This window comes from Homarus americanus, unplaced genomic scaffold (genome assembly GCF_018991925.1).
Source record: "Homarus americanus isolate GMGI-L3 unplaced genomic scaffold, GMGI_Hamer_2.0 scaffold5589, whole genome shotgun sequence".
Classification (NCBI taxonomy): Eukaryota; Metazoa; Arthropoda; class Malacostraca; order Decapoda; family Nephropidae; genus Homarus; species Homarus americanus.
Genome location: NW_024736650.1, coordinates 6,844,423 through 6,860,805, shown reverse-complemented (window position 1 = coordinate 6,860,805; position 16,383 = coordinate 6,844,423). Strand labels below are relative to the sequence as shown.

At 35.2% G+C, this 16,383-nt stretch overlaps 1 protein-coding gene across 5 annotated transcripts in view; it reads left to right on the top strand.

Moving 5' to 3' along the window:
- LOC121872325 overlaps nt 1–15,321 on the top strand; it is a 38,225-nt gene extending 22,904 nt beyond the window's left edge. Inside the window, exons 8-11 of one of the 5 annotated variants that reach the window (XR_006090067.1) lie at nt 172–352; nt 1,479–1,618; nt 4,587–4,683; nt 8,201–8,337. Coding sequence is in view for 4 of the 5 variants with exons in the window: in XM_042375046.1 (XP_042230980.1) it covers nt 172–352; nt 1,479–1,618; nt 8,201–8,338 (459 nt within the window). In the remaining variant the exon portion in view is untranslated. Of the gene's footprint in view, nt 1–171; nt 353–1,452; nt 1,619–4,573; nt 4,684–8,200 lie in introns of those variants that run through there. The other 4 variants (XM_042375048.1, XM_042375047.1, XM_042375046.1 and 1 more) reach the window with 4 other exon arrangements.
- The last annotated feature ends 1,062 nt before the right edge of the window (nt 15,322–16,383 follow it).

Sequence of the window (16,383 nt, the reverse complement as noted above, 5' to 3'; positions counted from 1 at the left end):
ATCTTTGATCCACCCCACACAGAAGAGGGAGAGGAATAAAGATATTAATACTCTATAATTAGATAGATCTTTTATATAAGAAAACATGCCATTTGCTGTTGTCTTCTGTTGTATCTTTATATTAAATATTTAAGCCATAATCCGACAATTTTTTTCATGGGCTTCATAAAGGCCATGGCATCACGCTTGTATGAAAAGGATCCAAGTAAATTATCAGCCTGGCAGAATCAACAGGAGGGGCATCATCACCGAGTGCGCACCGTCAGCAATTCATCAACAAACTCCGATGACTACCCATTACAAGATGAGCAAGATGATGCTCTCGCTGGGTGTGTCAATGATGATGATATAGGTAAACTTTACTTTTAATTTAGATTAACTGTAGATTAGCTTACAGTTGGTCATGATAACTTTACTGTCAGAGAAGTGAAGCTATTACCTTTTTCTTACATGTTAAGCCAATATTTCTCTGTGTGGACATCTTCACTAGGAGGTGATCCATACATTCTCAAGCCTACCATAATCCTTAAAAATAAAAATAAATTCCCTCTACCTTTTTCTTATATATGGCTATTTTTATTGTCTCAACATATTACGACAGTGTTCAGTGTGATTTTGTCTGGGTGTTGTAAAGTCTGGGTATTTCCTCTATTTCTTTCTTAATATCTTTGTCTCCTAAGAACTTATTTACTTCTTTGTCCTAGACATCTCTCCTCATCATGCATCACTAACTCCTGTATATCTTCATCTCTTACCAGTGTTTTATTAATCCCTTTTTTAATATTCTCATGAGTTTTACTGGATTTGCTCATACTAGCTACTGTACCCAATAATTTATTTTTCATTGTCTGCAGATAAACCAAACATATTTATTACAGTCCCTCTTCTTTTGGCATATCATGTTCTTAATATCTTCAGTCTACCTTACTGTTTCTTTCTTTCTATATCAAATCTTCTTAAATCCATGTACAGTATAGTACATCTTTTTTTTCCTTTACTGTAACATCCTTCATGTGCCCCCATACTACTTCTGTGTTATTTGATTCAGTGTTTGGACTCATCACTTTCTCACTTAGATCCTTTTGAAAATTTTTTTTTATTCTGTCTGATTTTTAATGTTTGTTTCTTTCTGCCAGACCATTTTCACTTAACTTTATTTTTCACATTACTAACATTTGATCAGATGGTCCTTCACTCAAACCTTTCATGGATCTTACTGAGCACATGCACTCTGCTGATCACTCATTGCTCACCAGGAATACATCTACTGTATTTTGTTTCTCTGTTGTGTCTCCCTTGTTATTATATTAAGTATTTGTGTACAGTACTTGATTGTCTTCAAATTCCGTTACTGTATGTGTTTACTACCTATGATATCGGCTCCCATGTCATAGAGTTGCCAGAATATCTGTCATTGAGTTAGCAGTTGTCATTCGCATTTCTTTTTATCAGGTACAGTCATTCATTTGTTTTGACAGAAGGGGATGAAGATGAAGACATACCAGTGCCTCGGGATGCTGGGAGACTTGGGTTTTCTGGAGCTGTGGTTGGAACAGGACATCGTGAACTGCACAGTCCACACTCGCACACGCTTTCATCTCCAATTGAAATTGGCTCAGTGAGTATATATATTGCAGTGATATGAAACTCATGACAGTGTGTTTTGCTTTGAGAGTGCAGATGATAATTAACCTTTACTCCATTTTGTGTTATAACTCATTGCTGCATGATATTATAGCATAGTATGTACCAGTTATGCATTATAAATTATTTAAGCCAGAGGTAACTTCACAATATGTACTTTATATTTGATAATTAAGAAAAAGATAGAGCGGCTATTGTTTTTCATATTTTGACTTATATAAATCTTTATAGTATTGTAATGTTATTGGATTTCACCACTGGATTTTTTTATACCCAAGTAAAGCAGAATAAGAGGCTGTTGGAGGGTAGCAGGTCATGATAGGCCCTAAACTAATTGCACTCAAACTATAAGGATTGGAGTCTGGGCCTTATATTCTAATGGCAAGGTTAGGTTAAGCTGGGGCCTATTGGGACTGGGGTACATTTGACCAATCACAGTGGTGGACACAAACTAGGAATTTGTAGCGAGTGAAGGAAATCAAGTGATGAAAGAAAGAGAGCAAACTATCATCCTAAAACTGTATCTTGCTCTTGTGAGACCACACCTGGATTACGCAGTTCAGTTCTGGTCACCGTATTACAGAATGGATATAGAATCCTTGGAAAGAATTCAGAGGAGAATGACAAGACTAATCCCGGGCATTAGGAACCTTGAGTATAGAGACAGGTTAAAGCATCTTAATTTGCACTCCCTCGAGAGACGTAGAGCGAGGGGCGACCTGATAGAGGTGTACAAGTGGAAGGCAGGGCTAAACAAAGGGGACATTACAAAGGTACTCAAACTATCCAACCAGTAGCGAACTCGTAACAATGGTTTTAAATTAGACAAATTTAGATTTAGGCGGGAAATAGGTAAACACTGGTTTGGAAACAGAGTAGTGGATGAATGAAACAAGTTACCAAATATCATCATTAACTCGAATACGCTGAATAGCTTCAAACATGGGTTGGATGCTTATATGAGCAATAGGGGCTGGGTGTAAACGGGACTGCCCAGTATGGGCCAATAGGCCCGCTGCAGTTTCCTCCATTCTTATGTTCTTATATGAGTTATTTAGTCTGGTAAGGTTTTGGCACTAAGGGAAATAACTGGATATGTGCAGAAAGGAGACTAATAAGTAATCATGGTATATTTAAGGGTGATTACATAGCTTATTAATAGTTTTATATAAGAAAACTAACAGTTTGTGATTTAAACTACAGTGTAAGGAGTGTGTCAAGTAATTGTGATTATACAAAGGAAAGGCATTTTGATGCAGATCTTTTTCAATATATTTTGGGGTATTTAAATGTGTGTATTATGCAAGTTATTTTGGGCATGATTGGATGGACAAGTGAATATGCAGGTTGTAGGTCAAATGAACTCTAATTCTAATAGGTCTCAAATTTATCAAATCAGACCTAACCAATTGGCTCAAAACTGATTCCCAATCCGGTTGGTTAGATCATGCTGGGGCCTGTAAGGTTTGGTGTCAATTTAACCAGCCACACAATTGTGCAGAGGTGTGGAAATGGTTTTTAGTCACATGAAAATAACTGATCTGTGAGACAAGAAAACATTATTCTTTTCCCATTATTATATTTCTTCTCAGGCTGTGTTGAAACCACTGTCTCATTTAGTGATACGCCACACAGACTAAGCAGTGTGTCTTTTGGTGCTCTTTTACTCCTCTATTTTTTCTGATATCTTACTGTATTTGTCTTTTCCCTTAGCAGCCATAAGTTCCAGTGCGTATAAGATTTAGGACCTTGTGACTGTTTCACTTATTCAATAACAGGATCTATTAGAATTTTCCTCTTCAAATGTATTGAGTATTAGATCATTACATAAATATGTAGAGATAATCAGTGACTTGATATTTTGAAAAGACATAACATTTGGGAGTGTTTGCAGTAAGATGGGATGTTTTATATAATAAAGCAATGTAATCAGGATTTTGAGGTTTGTTGGTTAAGTGGATTCAGCTTGTCTCCTGTTGTAAGGGGTGTTGGTTTGATCATGGAGCTCGCCCAGTCCTTCAAGCTGTAAATGGATGTTGTATCTAACTTTACAGTTGGAGAAGTGAAGGTGGTCGAGTGCAGTGCTGGCCACACTGGCTCCTCAGGTACCAAAGGCTTAATACTGTACAGTATATGGTGTGCTGTGCTTTTTCATATTGTCCATATCTGGCCATCAGGTCTATGGGACCCATTTTCACCTGAGATTTTAAGTTATCTACCATTGTGCCTTTATACTGTATAATTTATTTATATACTGTACAGGTATTTATTAATATTAAAATTGTGTCATTATTTTATGGTAAATCACAGAACAAGCCTCTTGTTCTAGTTCATCACTAATGTAATGTAATGTTTATGGTGTATCAAAACTTATCAGAAATTCTAAGTGATGTAAATTATTGTAAAAATGAAAGAATAACTTAGAGGAAGTAAATTTCCTTAACATCAAATTTGAAGCTATTGATTTTTTTTATTAAATAAAAAATGAATGAAGTGAATCTATGAAAACTTTATTCAAGATTCATTCGATATGAATGATCCTTAAAGTTCAGAGAAGGAATAAATCTGCAATATAAGGTTGTGGGTTGGTACTACTTTTAGTTGTCAAGAGTGATGCTGTCATGCTGGTCATTACCAAATACATTGTGGAACTTATACAATAAATAGTCTGAAACCTGACGATCTTCTTTATCTCTGATCCAATTTCTTACTTATTACCTGTGGATTAATTCACCCTTTGTTATTATTAAAAAGAAAATACTAATACAGAACACTACTTCCATTATCTTACTAAAAACTGGTGAAAGTTATCTAGAAGAGTATTGGACAAGCTAAATAGCCTGAATGTTGTCTCCCCTTCTTAATGTTTGTGGTGATAAACTTCCTTACTTGTTTGTGTGAACCCATAGCATCCCATCCCTTCCACCAGGGTGCAACTGCAGGCCTCCTGGCATGCCACCTATGTCATGAGAAGTTCCTTGATCTAGAGCACCTTAGTGGTCACCTGTACAGCGTACACAAGGTGTCTGTCACTTACCGGTACGTAACTGATAACTACTGTACAGTATTAATCTGCATCCAACAACCCCCACCTCTTTTTATTTCATTAGACCCTTTTGAGCAGCTGCTCCCATACTCTTCCCTCCTACTTATCTCTCCTGAGTCTTGATTCACTTTTTCCTTCATCTTGCTTAACCCCTAGGCCCCGGATGACGTTCCAGAACGTCCGACTAGCGCGTCCTGGGTGACGTTCCAGAATGTCCGCATATTTTCCCTCCATTTTTATTTATTTTTTCATTTTTTTATTTTTTTTTATTAATTTTGGAAATGTTGATTTTTTTCTTGATTTAACCCCGCGTGGGGGGTACTGCCAGCAGCACCCTAACCCGGGGCTTAAGGGTTAAAGTTTTGTATTTTTCATACCCACTCCCTCCTCCATGGCCATGCCACTGGTAGCACACGACATTTTATTGTACAGTATCTGGAAGTATCTGGTGTATTATGATATGACATATGTATGTTTATACTGTCCATATATTTGTCAGTAGCTATATTGCCATGTATTTTATTCTATTCTGTAATGAAACTTTCCTTTAAAAATTGTATGAATGACTATAAACTGCTTACTAGGTTTGAACCTGATACTGTTGAAGCCTTGTAGGGTAGTTATGACCATTTGAATTTCCCTGAAACTATGATTTTTTCCCCTTTTGTAAATTCTAGTTTCTTGAAGCCAACATTTGTAGAATTCTTTTTGAGTATAGGGGGTCCTCTACTTAAGAACGCCCGCTGATACGAACAGGGTTAAACATGAAATTTACAGTATTTTATTTACCTGACGACTTATTTTTTATTTTCATATACTGTATTATGTCAGCCTGTTTCTTCTTTTGTCTTAAATTAAGTGATTTTAGATGTATATAAAGACTTAGGCTATGATATAGTGGGATTTTAAACATTGTTCTGTAAGTACGGTATGCACATAGCATGTGTTCAGACTATGTACAAATCCGACTTAAGAACGTCCTCGGGAACGGAACCCATTTGTAACCCGGGGACTCCCTGTATTACAAATTATATTAGATCCCGGATAATTCAGCATGCTAGTGAATCTGGCTTTGCTGAAATTCTGAATTAGCCCAAATATTTGCACCTATTTTGGCACGATGCTTCCTCTGACTAGATGTTCTTTGCTTCCATCACCCTCTTCCTCTTTGCTGTTCTTTTTTGTGGGTCATCTTGCTTGAGAAGCTGCAAGGTGAGAGTACAGCACTGTACTTATTATGAGGCCAAGTGATTTTACATCCCATGGGCTGCCTTGATTTAAATTACCTCCATTATATACAGAAGGGCTGGGCTAATGCCACATTTGTGGTGTCACAATATGTGTTCGTGTAAACAAATGTAGCCTTTTATTATTGTAACTGTTGAGTAATAGAGGAGGAGACTGTTAGCAGTAGAATTTACTGATGGAATTCTTTTGTATTTTCCATAGGTGTTGTTTGGATGATGACAAGTAATAAAAACGATACGGCAACTTTGTCCTTTAATTTTGATATACAGTATATTTTTTTTCTATCATCAAGTCTAAATCACCTCTCATCGTGGGTTTTATTACCATAAATATTGGCTTGGTTTTCTTTTGTATTCAATTTGTAGGCTTCACTTTCCTGGGTTTTTTTTTTATGTCCTGTGCAAATTCCTTTTTTTTTTGCACATACAGTACAGTATGGTTTTTTTAACCCATTTTATATATAGAGGATGAGATTCATATAGTTGGATTTGAGTCCCATATTATAGGTTTAGATACATTTACAATTTCTTTTGAGTATCATTGGATTCTAAGTGATCTGTACAGTATGTTCCTATACTTATTGTTCTTCCCTGAGGGAAGAGACAAGCTAGCCATCTTGTAGTTATGGCGTCCTGTGCGGATTGTTCTTTGTCATATCGCAAGTTATCTGTGCTTTTGGAGGATGAAGAACATCTCCAAGAGTTCATCTGTCAACATGGATTAGTTGGCAGGACATGCAAGTGTTCAAAATGTGGCAGAGAATTGACAGTGAAGAAGATATATGTGTGTCTGTGCAACAACTGAACATACTCTTACATCCACAAAAGATGAAAATTACTTAATGCTGCTTTAAGAGAAGTGCTTACATTTTCAAAGTAAATTCTTTCTGCTTAATATGCCTGGGGGGGAGGGGGTCTGCATCCCCTGGTTAGGAAATTAGGTAGGTTTGGTTGGTTAGGTCAAGTTCGGTGAATTGTCATTTCCATTTTCTTGTTCAGTATCATGCAAATATCATCTCCAGAAATGTTGGTGCAATTCCAAAAGTATTTTCTACTGCTGACTGACTCCTCCACCGGAATTTTTTTGTACTGTATTGCAATGCATTATATAGCTCCTTGTTTCATGGGACTATGGTCCAGACAGTGGTAATGGTGAACCTTGAATGTATTATTTTGGGGTAAATGAACTTAAGAAGTTGAACTTGCATCTCAGCTTTCACTATTCTCTTGGTTGATTTTTCTGCTATTTTTTTTTACTTCTGTGTAGCTTTCTATAACTTAATTATTTTTGTGCTTCTTGTTTTCTTTTATTCTTGTAGAAGAGCACACACGTATTTTATAATGTTTCAGTGATATTTGTTAGAATAATCTTATGCACTTTTGAGTAATTAGAAAACTGTCATTGGTTGAATAAGATTTTAGATTGGGTAAGAAAACACAGTACAGTATTAATTCTCTGTAGTAGTTAGTATAAAAAAAATTTCTTCAGTTCTATGGGGTTTTCTTTTTCCTTAATAGTTTTGATCTTACTCAGTGACAATATCTGAATTGTCTTCTCTTCAACATCTGTTACTTGTCTGCTAATTATGTCTGTATCACCGATATCTGTCATTTCCTGTTTGAAAACTGGACTTCCTGCTTTTTGCTGGGATTGTACAGTATATATTTTTCTTGCACAAGAGGTTGTCAAGTGTATTTTGTAGTCAGTTGGATGCTTGTAAACATTTCTTGATATGCATATTGTAGCTTTTGAAGTGAGTTTACTGTTACAGTACATGAAAATTAAATATGAATACACAGTACTGTACCAAATTATGGTTACAGTTTGCAGTACAGTACTTGTTATGGCTTACATCATTTGTCCCTGTTTCCAGTCAGTAACAGGTGTTTTGGCTTTAGGTTTTATATGTTTTGGAGTATAACTTGTTAAAAGTCAGGCAAAGCTCACTTTTGGATGTGTGTTGCATAGTGCTATAGACTTCTCCCTTCATTGAAACTTGCCTTAAATTAAATATTGTCTCTACATCACACACTACTTGTGGAATTGTTTTATTTAGTGTGATAATTGCACTTGTTAATTTATGGATTAGTGAGATTCCCTTTTCACACTCTTTGCAAGGAAGTAGACTGTAGAACATTTACATTTCCTCTGATATGCTTATACATCATTAAAGTACTGTATATGCAACATTGTACGATACCAGAAAAAAAAATAACAGTTTATAAATTGAATCACTAACTTTTATGTATTTGGATTTTTCAGCAACAGCTAACCAAGCCCATGATGCAGCCATATACATGTGGACTATGTGAGGCCAAGTTTTCAAGCCACAGTCAACTGATAAGCCACAGCCAACACCACCTCCCACCCTCTGGCATGATGAGTCTCAAATCCTCTTGACCCACTTCACCAGAATGTAGCTTTCATCTCCGTTCAAGAATTGACTACCAAGGTTTTAGATAAAAGATGACGAGGTCGTGTGTGAGGTTATCACGAGGCAGTGGAGGATCTACGGATTGTGGACGCTTCACGTTTGTACTCATTTGATTAGGTGCTACTCTTCATAAATCCACAGGAGGAATTTCTGAAAATCACAGCTTACAGATCCATGACTCCCTAATGACCAAAGGTTACATCATAAACAGCCCAGAGCCTGAGGTAACAGATCTGCTACTTATTATTAGCCGAAAAATGAAATGGGAATTAAGATGTTACAGATCTTCATCCCATCATTGCTAGAGAAAATTGACATGTGATTTTTCATGACATTATGACAATATAATCCACATTCTTAACCTTGATGAGCTGATTACAAATCTGTGACCGATCAGGGTTTGAATAGTTGGAGCTCAGTAAGAAGTAAGCACATGAGGACATGATAAAACACATGAAAATTCAAAGTTGCACATCATCCTTTATAACTGATTTTAAATAAGTATTGTGTTAGAAACCTGATACTGGTGATGCCGTTATGTACATAAATATGTGATTAATCTGGTGATAAAATATATTGCCTTGGGATTTCAAAAGCAAATTTCATGTTAAGTACAGCACTTCAAGATAATAGAAATGCAACTCCTGTTGAAATGGTGGAAATTGATATGGTTATGCACTTTTTTGTTTTTTTAAGTAATGGACAGAGGGTGTTGGTGAAGTATAGACTAGCTCAAAAATCCCATTACAAATAAATGACATAACAGATAAAACAGTAATGGTTTTCATTTACATTGTGTACAGTCTGTGACCTTTGTTTGTTTTGTTTGTTTATATCTGAGTGTAGATGTGCATGTTTGTTCAAAAGCCTACCACAGTTTAACAAAAACTTGAAACTAGGCATGTGATATTGTTTCATGTGGCTTTATAGCCATGGACTAAATGCTCTTTCAAGGAGATTTCTGAATTGATATTAAAACCACTCAATAATGAGAAGTGGTGGACAGATGTTAATCTGGCAAGTTTTGTGATGCTCAAGTGTGTGACACATTTCTCAAGAGTTTAGCCATGCCTTATGGCTCTATATCTGGTTTTGTGGGTTTTAATTGTACTTCCAGTCTATATAGCTCATGCAGCTACTAATAAATTTGTGAAGGGTTGAAGATATTGTATGTATTTTTATTGTACATGTTTGTATTGAAGGATTTGTATAGACACTGTGCCAATATCACTCACTTTTTTTATTTGAAGGGGGGGTGGAAATGTTTCTATTCTGTAGCCCATAGTCAGTCATCTGCCATGCTGTTACTGCATGGGAGCTTGTTAATTGTAGATAGATTTAACATTACTTCCAACCAGATTTCTGTTGGTAAGCTATGATAACTGCCAATGGACTTGCTGAGTTGTTCCATCTTTACATGGGTCTGTATTTCTAGCCGTGTACTGTTGAGTGTACAGTATATGGGTTTTCTTGTTTGGCAGGTTTATTATAGGCCGTGTTTGTCATATTTTCATTAAGGTATGTCTACAATTTTCATGTGTCCTAAAGTTACTGTTATGCAGATGATTTTGGTAAAGCTTAGAAGTATAAGTGAAGAATTGTAATTGTATACTACACAGCTCTGAAGTACAGACCAGATAGTCACTTCCTAACATGTCTTCATTGTGGTAGAGCCTACCAGCAATTTTTTTTATACAGAATATTGACAAAAGTGACAGTTACTGGCTAGAAGACTCAGTCACCACTTGGTCATTTTTCACTTCAGGATCAAGTTTGAAAATGTTAACGAAGTGTGGATTGCAGCGGTGACTAAGAATTCAGCACAACTGAACTTGAGCACAAATCAACTAGTTGACAATCTTTTGTATTGCTATCTCAGGGGCATGTCGTGCTCATAATGACACTTGGGAGGGAACAAAGAAATGCAGGAAAGCTTAGAAGATCAGTAAGAATTTGATGCAGCTGTATGTAGATATAGTAACATAAATATATATTAATATTTTTACACCTTCAGGAATTGTATATCAACATTCACCAGTAACTAATTTAAAAACATTTAGATTCTCTAGTGTGGGTAATTTTAGTGGCTGTATCATAAATAATGAGAAACTACTAAGTTGTGTGGTTATATTTTACTGTAAAAGACATTTTGTCTCCTTATTAGGATTTTGTTGTTATTGAACCTCAGAATTTAAATCAGTAGGTTGGGGACAACAATATGCACATATTCTATTAACTTTCTAATGTTTACCTGCATTTCTAAACTCAACCATTGCAGATATTTAGACATCTGCTTTTTTTCTCTCACTCTAAAGTTTATGAAGTAACTGTTGTGTGTGCATGTCTAAAGATTTTTTTTTTTTTAATTTTGCATACGGATACTGAATTTGTACAGCATTAACACTGAGGTTTTAATATTATCTGTGGGATGATCATCAGGGTCATACAGAGCCTCCTAGACTAGTACTAAAGTTACATAATAATGAGAAATTTTACAAAGGCTGTATCTTTTTTTTTGTGTTTAGAGACTCAAGTTGATTTTTGTCTTAAAATTATAATACAGTAGATATGAATCATAGTAAAGCAGTATACATTAAGTAATTCCTTATAAAACTATCCAATATGTCAATTGTGATACAGGAATGAAATTTTGCTTGCGTTTGATAAAGTTTCTAAATTGCTGAAGAGAAGAAAATAATTTCTCTTTTCTTAATGCTGTAAATTGCTGAGCAAGTTAGTTTTGAATAAGAAATACATATTTTTGTACTGTATTTTGATGCTGCTGTCTAGGAGGTTCTGATCGGGATGTAAGTATGAGAAAAAAGTGCAATATTGTATGGAAGAGGCTAACAAAGTCTGATAAACACCGGATATGTAGGGAATTAATTATATCAGATCAATAAATGTATTACAACTGAGAAGCAGAAGCAGCAGGTCAGTTCTGCTGTAATAGTGGTGAATATTATGATGGGAAGATTGTTAATTATAGTGCAGCATTTATGAGACATGTTGTAAAGGAGGATGGGGAGAACACATTAAGAGAGAGAATGTTACTGGACATCTTATAGGAGTGTTATCTGCCAAGAATTTTCAAAGGTATTTTGTGTAGACACAGTGGTATGAATACATTACGGTATGTGAAATTTTGTAGAAGTTTTTCTTTAGGAGTGTATGAAGAATGAGAAGAGGTATAGAGTAAGCAGGAGAAGAGGCAGGCTGTGTTCATAGAAATGATAAATTATTTTTACATGGATTATAAATTTTGTAAGAGCAGCAAACTCATAAGCAAGAATAAACTTGAATTGGTTTTGGGAAGTGCAACTCAGGTTTTCATGGGAATTGGATACTAGACCCAAACATTTTACTTTATCATAATAAAATTGCCTTGTTCGTGATATACAGTATAAGAAATTGGAAGAATATTTACTCATAAAATTTATGTAATTTCACATTGGATGTCCATAGTATAGAAGGTAAACAAAGCTTAAATTATGACTAAAAAATTTAAGATGTCACAATATTGTGTATTGGCTTCTGGTCTTCTCTCTCAGAAAGTTAGCTTTCTCATTTTAATATAATCCCATGATATGTAAATTTTTGTACACTGCATTGGCATCATCTTTAATTATATTATTTAGAAATAATAATTTACCCAAAACATACTACAGATGACATAGCACAGGGCTGCAATAGCTGTAATGCATAAATTGCTGAAGGGAGATAGGTCATAGGTGATGGATGGTAGATGACTATAGTTATTGAAAGTGAATGTTGATCATACCACTCATGAAATAGTTTTTAAAATTTTGTAAACAAAGTCCATCTGGATAAGATGAAGCTGGTTATGTTTAATACAAGTAAATGGAATCTGGAATGAAAAGAGGGACAATGTTATATAATATTGAAGATCTTTAAGTGTTATCTGCAACAAGGTTCATAATAAGTAGAGAAGGCAATAAAAGTTGGCCAAATATTTGGTGCTGTTGAAGAGACTGGTGAAAGAAGTGTCTGTGTTGAGGTTCTTGATAGATTAAACTACACTTATTGAATTTAAGTAAAATGAAGATGTATACAAATAGGTTGGTCACTACTGTATAATGTTAAGTCTTGGAGGTGGATTGTAAGAAGTGGATATGCAATTAGGAGAACAAATGAAATGAAGGAAGCGGAAATCAGAAGATACACTGTTATGAGAGGAGTGGCTGACAAAAGATAAAGACTTGAGTTAGTTGGAATGTGAGTAGAGTGAAGGAATGGTACATGGACCAAATGGAGGAGCACTTGTGTTTTATGTGTCTTGATGGAGCAATTTGTAGATATGTTTGGAGATAATGTTATATGAAGACTGTGCGAGTAATCATGATGTATAATAATAGAAGACTGCATTAAGGTATACAGGTAAATAGAAATTTATGTATGTAAGGTTTACCTTACAATAAAAAAAATTGCCCAAAATTTAAATTCTTAAAGATTTGACTTATAACATGAGTGAGATTGTGAGTTAGTCCAAGAGCCTTAAATTTTCTTAATGAAAAATAGTTATGTGTGCCCATGCGTTGTCTGATCAGTCTTAATACATATTTATACAGTATTTGCTGTAAGTGAAAAATATGTAGAATACACTTGTTGAAATGATCATTTACTTACATATACAGTACAATATACCAAATTCAACTAGCTATTATATTTGGTAGGAAGATGAGCAACAAATTGCATCAGAATTATTTAACTGTACAGTACTGATGCTTTCAAAATTCCATACTGATTCAGACTGTATGCTGCGGATATTGGGTGGTCCACTTCCCTGTGTGTACTGTTGTGCTCTCATGCCCTCAGTGTCAGACCTCTTGCAGAATGTTAACCCAAAAGTTTTTGATAATAGTTGAAAAAGATTTTGTTCATAGACAACTGAACTTTATGACAATGAATTTCCACCTCAGTAGGGTATATTTTTGCACTGTTGTTAATAATAAAGGTATTCAGTCAGGATCAGGTTTCACTAAACTGATACTCGTGTCTTTTGCAAAACTGGCTTTGAAGTGATCAGTATATTTTGATTCTGTTAGAGAACTGGTCAAAATAGTCATGAGATGGAATTGTGTAGCTTGGCACCCGCAAACTCATGTTAATAATGGAAGCTTTAAAAGGCCATGGATCAGATTAGTGAAACTGAATCCATGTAAAATAATCCATCACATTTTTTCTTAACCCAGTCTTGCTCTTACAAATATGTGTGTATATGCCAGCTTCATTTCGATACATTTTTTCTTAACACGTGTTATAAATATTGTACATAAAACTATTGTTTAATGGCATTGTCAAGATTAATTTATACACCAAGACCTTAAGTACCTGGGACATAACATTTTGAGGTTCATGCAGACAGTTGTTTATTGTGTAGTTTTCTCAGAAAGCATCATGTAAACATAATGGTATAAGCTGATGTCTAGGATAATCAGGATTCTGATTAACCCAGTTCTACATAGTTAAAAGCATCAGTGTCTGTATATCATTCAACTGCCCATTACATCTTCAAGAAAGTGCGGTTCTCCCGTGACATAAATTCACTTAGGTTGGGGATCAATTAGGTGTGATTCATCTAGAGGTTGTATATGTAGATTAATTAATATTTTCAAGATTTCCATGTCTTCTGTATGTTTACTGTTGGTTGGGCTGGTGTATCTATCAGAGCCTGACCAAGAGCTGCTTGATTTTGGCTTTTGTTTTTTCAGTGTTTGTAATGTGTATATATTATGTGACAAGGTCAAGACATATACTAGGAGATGTACTAAAAGTTAGTGGACACACATAGTCCTAATGTGGTCACTTTGTTGTGCCCGCTTGCCTCCAAACATTGTCATTGCACCTTCATATTTTGTACTTACTGAAAAGGTTAATTAAAAAGTGTCTTCACATTTGTGTCAGGGATCTGTATGAAGGAGGAACAGTGTGACTATGTATTATGATCCTGGTGGCACAATAATAGAGCTTTGACCACTAGACTTTAAAATTCTCCTGAATATGACTTGAATTGTTATCAGAGTGGAAGGGGGAGGTTTCCACTGTCATTGCAGTACAGCTTAAAGCCAGCTGATAATTTTCTCACAATTGGTCTGGTGATTGAGTACCATCTGTGTGCCATGCAGCCTTTAATGCATTTTCCTCAGTTGATTTATTGAAAAAAAGAAAAGAACATCTGATGTTGTGTAGTTCATTGCTGTCTGGCAAACTAGATCCCTGAAATATTCAGCTCAACTTATTAACTTTAGTGTCTAATGTCATAACATTATCAATACTTAAATATGACTGCTTTTAAGGATCACAGGATCACTTATGTTAAGAAATTATTTTTTTACTTAAATTTATTATTGTGGTTACTTGGCTATTAAGACATTTTTATCTCTGTTCTCTCATTGGGTCACCCAAAAACCTTGATGTAATTATTACATATTTTAATGTAATGTGTAAAAACACATGCCCAAAGTTGTTAGTTTAGTCATTGGTGGAGAGTTGGACATGCCTGCACTGTGGGAAAAAATTTTCTTTTAAGCAGTTTCTTATAAGGACTGATATGTGAGTGAACATCCAATTATTGTTTAAGGAAATGGAAGTGAATTTTTTGATGACATGATGGTGTAAGATCCTCATTATATTGTGAAAGCAATTATGCTTACAAAAATGATATCCAAAATTGTGAACTTAAAAAAGTTATGATGACCATTTAGGAAGCAACTATCTGTTATTAGGTTTGTGTTGAATTAAAAAGTTATTAGAATGATTTGACATAAGTTTTTAAATTTTGTTGTTGTTGTTAAATTGGTTGTTTTATAAACAAAAGAAAAGAAAAAAAATGAGCAAGAGCTTTTAAGTTCCTAATGGTTATAGAGCAAATTCTGTGATGGAGATATTGTAAATATATTTGTTTTGTGTCAAAACAATGATACATAGAGCTCTGTGTTTTCAATTTGCCTATTACAACAAATCCCTTGTTATGTATGCTGTCTGAGTTGATTCTGATGGAGGACATGAGTTAGTTTCCCAACAAAACATAATTGGTTGTCTGTGAGTTGCATTAATGAGTTAACAGCTGAACCCAACACTGAGTTGGCACATGTTTTTGTAAGCTGTTCAGGATGTCAACAGAGATTTTGCTTTGATGGATGAAAAAATCCACCACATATGTCCTAACTTTACCTTCCCTGTGGCTTAGTTTATCCAACCCTGTACTACAGTTTACCCTCCTGTATGGTAGTTCACTTACAGTGTCCTAGTTTACCCTCCTATGTCCTTATTCACCCCTTATGTCCTAGTTTACCCTCCACTGTAAGAACTTTGCTCAGCCTAAAAGAATTATACAGTAAGGAAAATATTAAAACCTTTAAAAAAAAGTCGACATACAGTTGCAAAACAACAATATTTAGTACGTATTGAATATATGCTTTTTGATTGTACAAAATAGACAAATATGCTACACCATAGAAATAAGAGCATATTATTAAAGTAACTCCCCAGGAAGCCCCAAATATCACAAAAGAGGCATATAAAGTTCAATACAGTAATATGTACTGAGGATATAATGCACCTTACAATGAGTCTCGATATGACGAGCTGGAAAAAATATGAAATTATGCATCAGAATACAGCATTCCCTTACAATTTGCGGATTTTTAATTCGCAGCCTTCGATTATTTGCAGGTGACACCCTGGATTTACCCAAGAATGTCTGCAGTTAGTTTTAAAGTTTGAGGCATTTTCACGACTGGAACGGGGAGCCCGCAAATTTTATGGCGTCCTGCAAGGTGTCTCTTTTGTCCTAGGTGGCTGGGATATGTACGCTCACTCCGCCTCGGTGACAGTCTGGGTTAAACACTTGTGCACGTGCTATTCTGCTTTCTTAACAACTGTGCTCCTTGTGCTTGTGATGGCTCCCAAACGCCCTTAACCACCTTCATCCAGCTGCAGGAAGATGCCCAAACAATTGAAGAGAGAAAAGAAGGGCATGTATTTCTCC